Source organism: Salvia splendens, chromosome 14 (genome assembly GCF_004379255.2).
Source record: "Salvia splendens isolate huo1 chromosome 14, SspV2, whole genome shotgun sequence".
Classification (NCBI taxonomy): domain Eukaryota; kingdom Viridiplantae; phylum Streptophyta; class Magnoliopsida; order Lamiales; family Lamiaceae; genus Salvia; species Salvia splendens.
In genome coordinates, this window is record NC_056045.1 from 2,398,561 (window position 1) to 2,406,557 (window position 7,997).

At 33.1% G+C, this 7,997-nt stretch overlaps 1 protein-coding gene across 2 annotated transcripts; it reads right to left on the reverse strand.

Annotated features, from left to right (window-relative positions):
* Window positions 1-1,366: 1,366 nt before the first annotated feature.
* On the reverse strand, window positions 1,367-7,449 carry LOC121763778 (ergosterol biosynthetic protein 28-like). 2 transcript variants are annotated; one of them, XM_042159858.1, is made up of 4 exons: window positions 7,192-7,449; window positions 6,016-6,222; window positions 3,945-4,055; window positions 1,367-1,470 (listed from the first exon to the last, which is right to left on the reverse strand). In XM_042159858.1, exons 1-3 carry the CDS (start codon window positions 7,304-7,306, stop codon window positions 3,988-3,990), a joined length of 390 nt encoding a protein of 129 aa, XP_042015792.1. In that variant the 5' UTR covers window positions 7,307-7,449; the 3' UTR covers window positions 1,367-1,470; window positions 3,945-3,987. The 2 variants fall into 2 exon arrangements, with proteins under 2 accessions (XP_042015792.1, XP_042015791.1); XM_042159857.1 differs by lacking the exon at window positions 1,367-1,470 and having other exon boundaries at window positions 3,781-4,055; window positions 7,192-7,448.
* Window positions 7,450-7,997: the final 548 nt, after the last annotated feature.

A 7,997-nucleotide genomic window follows, 5' to 3' on the forward strand; every position in this document is an offset into this window, starting at 1 on the left:
TTTGTGACGAAAGCAATGAATAATGCAGGCTACACCTTTATTTATTTATATCTACACTCTTCATAAATAAATAAATAAATAAATTAATTAATTAAGAGAGAATAAATGCAGTAATAGAAATAAGCAATAGGTACAAAAATCTGATGAAAAACCAACCTCAACAGTGTTACATACACTGATACGAGGGAGACAGAATGAAGAGTAAGAATCAATAGAAAATGAAAGCGAATAATATATAGTCCCACCACACCTTACCCTGCACTAATACTCCCTCACATGTCCCTTTCTCATATAGAAATTCTACTAAAACTTACTATTAATTCCGCTCCACTCTAATCGACACATTTTTCGTTTTGTGATATACTAATATTCCACTATAAATGACATATTTATAAACATAGAAACATCATTCTCTCTAGTACTTTATATTCTCCACTTTTTTTCACGTAACAATACAGAAATGCTTCCGCTTAGAGTGGGACGAAGGGAGTATTATACACTATATTTGAAGGGTAAATGGTCAAATATGTGACATTTACTTGTAAGGTTTTGATTTGTTCACAATTATCTCACGGCAAAAAGTCTAGTCATATCGCAAAATATATATATTATCAATGTTTTTCAGTGTTATTTTCTTCGCAACGTTTAACTCATATGCGGAGATGTCCGCATATGAATATTACAGATGTTATAATTTTATCAAAAAATGGTTTTGAGATAGTAAGTAGTACTTGCTAACAAATTTGAGTCTTATGATTTATCTTGTCTAATTTTGATTTTAATAGACAAAAAGTTGATTTTTTTTTAACAATTTGAGGCTATTTAAATACTCTAACTGAGAGTAATTCAAGTCATGTCCATTAACTCTAGAACCTAGCTAATTCCCCAAATCAAACCAAGCACAATGACCATCTCAATTTCAATTTCCTAAAACATACACCGTAAATACTCACCCTAATCCGTACATCACAAAAATATACTCCCTCTGTCCCACATAATTTGGGACACTTTGACCGGCACGGGTTTTAAGAAATGTAATGAAAAATGAGTTGAAAAAGTTAGTGGAATGTGAGTCTCACTTTTATATATTAGTTTTATAATTAAAATGTAAGTAGGAATGAGTTAGTGGAACGTGAAGTCCACTGCTAAAAATGGGACGGAGGGAGTAATTTCAAAAAGCTCCAAATATAATAAAGCTATGGTTGCTCAACCCTTTCTTTGTTCCATTACATGTACATATCCATTCACTTTCTCTCTCTCCTCCCACTGCACTGCAATAACACAGACACACACACACACCCACTCTCTCTCATCTCATTCTCACACAATCTGGGGCTCATTAATCGAGGAACATATCTCACACAAATCGTCTTTCCCTTTTCCACTCTTCTTCTCAACTCCCTTTTTTTTACAATTACAAAACCATGGCTTCTTCTTCTCTCTAGAGCTTCTCTCTCCATAAAAAATGGCCTGCATGAATTCCATCCCAATAATCCTACTTGCTTATGCATTTCTCTTCATCTTCATTGCTTATGGTATATTTATATATATATGTATAGTTATTACATATTCACATGCTTCACTTATATCATACAAAATCAAGAAAAAAGTTTTTACTAATTTTTTTTCCTCTTTGCATGTTTAATCAGGTAGACAATTCCCAATGCTGACATAGTAAGATTTATATATATATATTGTTATTTAGTGTAATTAATAAAGAAAGAAAATGGAAAATGTATCATTTTGAGGGGACGTTTTGCATTTAGCTCTAATAGTTTTGATTTCTTGATGGATAATGCAGGTGAAAAATGAAGAAATTGGTGCAAGGATGATGAGGGGTGTAATAGGATCAAGGCCACCAAGATGTGAAAACAGATGCAGGAATTGTGGGAAGTGTGAGGCAGTGCAAGTTCCAATTGCTCCAGCTAAGAAATTCTTGGATTCACAAATATTTGGGAAATTGCAGCAAATACAGTTGAATATTCAAGGGGGGATGGTGTCTCAGGATACAAGCCAATGTGTTGGAAGTGTAAATGTGGGAATTTCATCTTTAACCCTTAGGTTTTTTTCTCATACCACATTAAATATTGATTTTTTTTGCCATGATAATTTCTTTTCTGTTCACCCTGTGAAGTGTAATCCTTGTGTACAGAGGGAATGTTGTGTTTTGGTTTGGTGATAAGTGAAATTTTTTGTATGCTATTTATAATTGTTTTGTCATCATTGGTATGTGTAGCTCAATACTGTCTTTGATTGAATTCACATATAAGTATATGCTGTATTTTAGGGGAGCTATATGAGTCTGCTTTATTACTAGATACTACTCATGATTTTATTTATTGAAAGTACTTGTATTCAAATTAGTGATTGGAAAATGTTTCAATTAATTTATACTCCCTCCGTCCCGGGCTACTCGCCCCTTTCCTTTTCGGCACGGAGATTAAGGAATGAGTGTATAGGAAAGTCAAAAATTACGGTTGTAGGTGAAAATTTTTACTAAAAATGGAAAGAGTGCAAGTAACTTTGGACGCCCAAAAAGGAAATAAGTGCGAGTAGTGCGGGACGGAAGGAGTACTATGTAAAATATCTTGGATAAATATCCACAGACCACACAGTCTTCTAATAATGAGTACCCCTATATTAAGAAACAGAAATTTTATTGTAATGGAGTATTTGAATACTCCCATTATAATTACAACTATTGGAGTACAATTTTTGAAAGTATATATTTTTGTGTAAATGTAACTAAGGAGTAGTACAATATTGTGTGTATATTTTATACACTCAATACTACAAGCCTACAACCATTGTAGGGTACATGGTGCAATAGCTACTCAACATAATTATTTGTATTTTGTCAATTTTGTTAAGGAAAGTGATGTATGACTATGAGCATATTTCACTCAAAAAAAGGAAAAAAGAAAGTGAGGTAACAGGGTTTGACAATTCCAAAGCAAAAAAAGAGAATTAATTACTAGAGCAGAGCACTGTAGATTTCTGTAGGTTCTGCTTTTCGTATTTTACAAGATTTTCAATCTCCAAATCCAAAATATAGTAGTGGAGGAGTACAAGATTTTGAGTCTCAACTCCAAAAAACCAAACAAAAAAGCTGTTTAGGTTTTATTCCACCAATAAATAAAAGAGATATGGGGAGCCACTCCACATCTTGGGAAAATGAGTTATGGAAAAGACATTGAACCAAACGTGTATACTGCTACAACAAATATTTTACATTTACAAATCAAAACTCATTAAATCTCACTGTATTGCAACTATGTTGTATAGTATTTGTATGTCAGTTTTTGGACAAAGCTAATAATAGTGTGGTCTAATTATTTAACAAATCGTTTGGTAAAGCTAAGATGAGATATTAAATATGGAAGCATGTGAATTCCGATTTTCGACGCAACTTTATAGTATTGCATGAATTTCTTCTTAAATTTTTGAAGTATAGTGTAGCATATCATTGTCACTGTTTCAATTGAGTAGTTATATTTCGTAGCTAGCTATAAAATATTCTTTCTACATCCAGAAACTATAAAAAGTTCACTACAGTACTCCTATTTAATATCCAATGATTACATACTTCACATTGATTACCCATTCGATATGGGCTCCTAATATCATAAATTTTAAAAAAGTTAAAGTTTTCCCAATAACTTTCAATTTAACAAATACTATAACGAACTTTAACTAGAGTTTGTTATTTCCCACGAACAAAAATATTCCGACTATATTAACGGATTAAATAAAAATTTTGGAGGGTGTGCTTCAAGAACATTAATTAAATAAAATTTCCTTAGATTAATCAACAGAAAATCAGATACAGTAAGGAGCTGATTGGTGCAGAGATTCATGGACAAAGTACAAAAAAGAAGAGCAGATAGGATGACGAATATCACTACAAATGGTATGCAATGTTTCCGAAAGAATAATTAGATTACCTTTGCCCACACGAAGCATTGAAGAATGAATGATCTATCTATCTCACTGAGGCTTAGCCTTGGCTGGTTGATGTGAATTCCACTGCAACAACATCAAAACAATCGATGTTCCTGAAGAAAGAGAACATAATGAGTTCAGTCGTTGTGTAAACAGACGTCAATATCTTACTTGCATTGTAAAATGGACAAATTGGACTTGGAAATACATGAATGTGCCAGTGATGTTGGTGACACCCAGAAAGTGGGACTGGAATATCAACAGTTCTACGTCTAACAATGCTGAAACCCCAAAGATAGTACTCCCTACGGATTTAAAAAAAATAGAAACATTTGAAACGACATGCGTTTTAATGCACAATTGGTAAAGTAAGTGAGAAAAATTAGTAAAGTAAGAGAGATGAAAAGAAAAATCAGTAAAGTAAGAGAGATGAAGAGAAAAAAGTAGTGAAAGTAGAGTTAGGATCCATTCGGTACACGGAATTGGAATTGAATTTGAATTGGAATTGGAATTCTATGGAATTGAATTGGAAGGAATTGAATTATAACTCAATTCCAAATCCTATGTTTGGTAAAATGAAAAATTGACATGAAATTGAATTGAAATGTTTGGTAAATATACACACACTTCACGCACTACACACACTTCACACATTTCACACACTACACACACTATACACACAAAATACATACATTGCACACAAAATAAACACATTATATACACTATACACATTGTACACACATTACAGACTTACAAATTTTATACGAAATACACACTACACACACTTCACACAGACTAAAATTTCAAATTAGTTCAGTTTTTCAGTTTTTCGGTTTGATTCAGTTTAAACTTTAGAAAAATTTTAGTTTTTCAATTTGGTTCGGTTTGGATTGAAAAAAAATATCTAAAAGCTGAAAAAAAATTTCAAAAATATAGGATGCTTGAAATGTGTGAAATGTGAGCAGTTTTTGTAGTGTGTGAATTGTGTGTAGTATGTGAAATGTGTGTAATATGTATAATGTGTGAAATATGTTTAGTGTGTGAAGTATGTGTAGTGTGTGTAGTGTGTGAAATATGTCTAGTGTGTGAAATGTGTGTAGTGTGTAGTGTGGGAAATGTGTGAAATGTGCGTAGTGTGTGTAGTGTGTGTAGTGGGTGAAATATGTGTAGTGGGTGAAAAGTGTGTAGTGTGTAAAGTGTGTGTAGTGTGTGAAGTGTATGAAGTGTGTGAAATGTGTGTAGTGCATGAAATATGTGAAGTGTGTGAAATATGTGTAGTGTGTCTAGTGTGTGAAACGTGTGAAGTGTGAAGTGTGTGAAACGTGTGAAGTGTGTGGTGTGTGAAATGTGTGTAGTGTGCGAAATATGTGTAGTGTGTGTAGTGTGCAGTGTGTGAAGCGTGTTTTGTGGATATATAGTGAATTTTATGAGATTTGGATTTTGGAATTACAATTTTCTACTTTTTGGTATGGAATTCAAATTGTGGAATTGGAAAATTTGGAATTGCAATTCAATTCCAAATCCTAATATTTTTGTGATATCGAACAACGGATTTGGAATTGGAGGCTCCAATTCCAAGCCTCAATTCCATAGTACTGAACGCACCCTTAGTGGATTGTGAGGTCTATGTCCTAAAATAGAAATAGTCTAAAGTTTCTATTTGTAAAGAACAACCCAAAATGGAAATAGTTGCTATTTTTAAAAAACGGAGGGAGTAATAGATATCTTATAATGTAACTAAAAGTTATAAGAATCCTCATATAAGATGAATAGGAGTAGGCAATTGTGTTCCAAATAAGAATGAAAGACGAGTTGATAACAGCAACAACTGCATATCCTAATCACATATGTAGCATCATGCCTCTGGTTTTGCCATTTTAAATAAATCCAAAATACTTCTTAGAGTGTCCCGTGTTATAGGCATGTTCCGGATTTTCATTTCAATTTTCATATGGAACTAAATATAAACAAACACAATAGGATAGCAATGGCATGGTCTCTATACAAGAGTGATGATAAATCTTGATTTTCGGTTAATGGTATGTACATCAACTTATGAACAGGGAGCATTACCAGCAAAGATGCCAACAGTAGTCAAATTTCCAATAGCCATTGTGTGGTAAATCAGATACTCTGACAGGAAATGGCCGAACGCATAGATGAAGGATAGGAATGTGGCCAAATACAGAGGCTTGTTATCAAGGTTGAACGCACAGAGATAGCAAAGAGTGCAAGTCAAGAGTGTCCAAACTCCAAAAGTGCGGCCATGAACTTCTGTCACTACAAGGCCATAGAAAAGATGGTCAAAGTTATGATAAGAGATGATCAAGACACAGTTGTAGGAAAATAAAGCAACAGAATCTTGTTTTAAATGCCAACCATGGTAGAGAAAACATATACATAGGAAAAGATAAATGTAGGAAAACTTGAATTTTGGAGACAATAAAGCCACGCGAAAATGAAAGGCCATGGTTTAGGAGAACTAACCTATTTTCGCTACATAGACAAGTAAGTGTAAACCGTTTGTGGGCACAAAGTTAACTTGTGAAGTGGTGATGGAAACACGAATTGAAACTAAACCATTTGGTGTCTCAGGAATCTCTTCATAGATTAGGATCTATTCTACAATCTACTATTTCTCAACCAGATCTTGACTTAGTTCATTGATGATTATCATTAAACATATGTGCGTGGATTTGAAATCTTCAGAAGAAATGTGCTCCCTCTGTTTATATTTCAGGTTACAAAATTTCAATCAACTCTAAAGAAAAGGAAACCACAAAAACCAGATATTGCTCTCTCAAATTTAGAATAAACTTTAAAAGAAAATATTAATAAAGCCTGGTTAATCAGATACATAACTCTAAATCAGATAGTATTAACCAACATCATACAGTTCCAAGAGCAACCTCAGCTTAAATTCAAAAAACAAAATGCTGATAGAACAGAGTCCCAAATCTCCACCATTGTATTTTACACAGATTTATTCACAATAAAATACTATTACAATCTAGAAACAGCACGATTCTCTTAATTATGAACATGTATAACATAAGAGGAATCTCACGAGAACCTCATCTCTACTTTAATCACATTGAATCAAATCAAATCGAATCGAATCCAATCTTAGTGGATAACAAACAATATTGAGTGCTATGAATTTCAATTGAACAATCATTTCATCGATCGCATTAATGAATGATGAATGGAAGAAAGTGGAATTAAAAAAAGGCAAGGAAGGAAGCAAACTGGTGGTTTTGGAGTAAACGGCGAGGCGAAGAGCCCATATATCGAAGAATCCAAACCACACTGAAACTAATCGGAGAGTGCCAACGAGCATCAGCCACCACCCTACCAACTTCATCTCTCTCTCTCTCTCAGCTGTTTTTTGGAGTGAGAGAGTAATGTCTGTGATTCACAGAAAAAACACACTTCAGCCACCACAGTGCATCAAACGGCGTCGTCCTGTTTCGTTTCTTCCGCAATTCCCACCGAGCAAAGCAGAAGTTAGAGAAAGCATCTTTTATCAAATAAAAAGGCTAAGAGCATCCACGACCGTGCTGTGGGCCCGGGCGATACTATTCATGCCTGCTCTCTGGCAAGAGCACAACACCCACAACTGTGCTCTTCCGCAAGGACGAGCACAATTAATATAAAATTCAATTAAACAAAAACATTTCCATAATATTAAAATCCATTTAAAAACCACAATAAATATTACAAATTACAAATAAAATTAAAAAATACATAATTAAAATCTTAAAAATTAAAATTACATAATTAAAATCCTAAAAATTAAAAATTACATAATTAAACTCCTAAAAATTAAAAATTACATAATTAAACTCCTAAAAATTAAAAAATACATAATTAAAATCCTAAAAATTGAGATTGAGAGAGTTGTTTAGTATAGTGTCATTTTTTTGTGTTTGAAATGAGAGTATTTATAGATGAAAGTATGAATTTTGGGGTAAAAATGATGGAAAAAAAATTAAGTGTGAAAAAAATGGATATATTTTATTAGGAAGTGAGACAATATTTTTTTAATTAATTTT

Coding starts and splice junctions, on each gene's coding strand:
- LOC121763778 (XM_042159858.1), bottom strand. CDS start 7,306: ATGAAGTTGGTAGGGTGGTGGCTGATGCTCGTTGGCACTCTCCGATTA. Junction 6,223..7,191: donor CGTTTACTCCAAAACCACCA/GTTTGCTTCCTT, acceptor ATGGCCTTGTAG/TGACAGAAGTTCATGGCCGC. Junction 4,056..6,015: donor TACTGTTGGCATCTTTGCTG/GTAATGCTCCCT, acceptor CTCTTTCTTCAG/GAACATCGATTGTTTTGATG.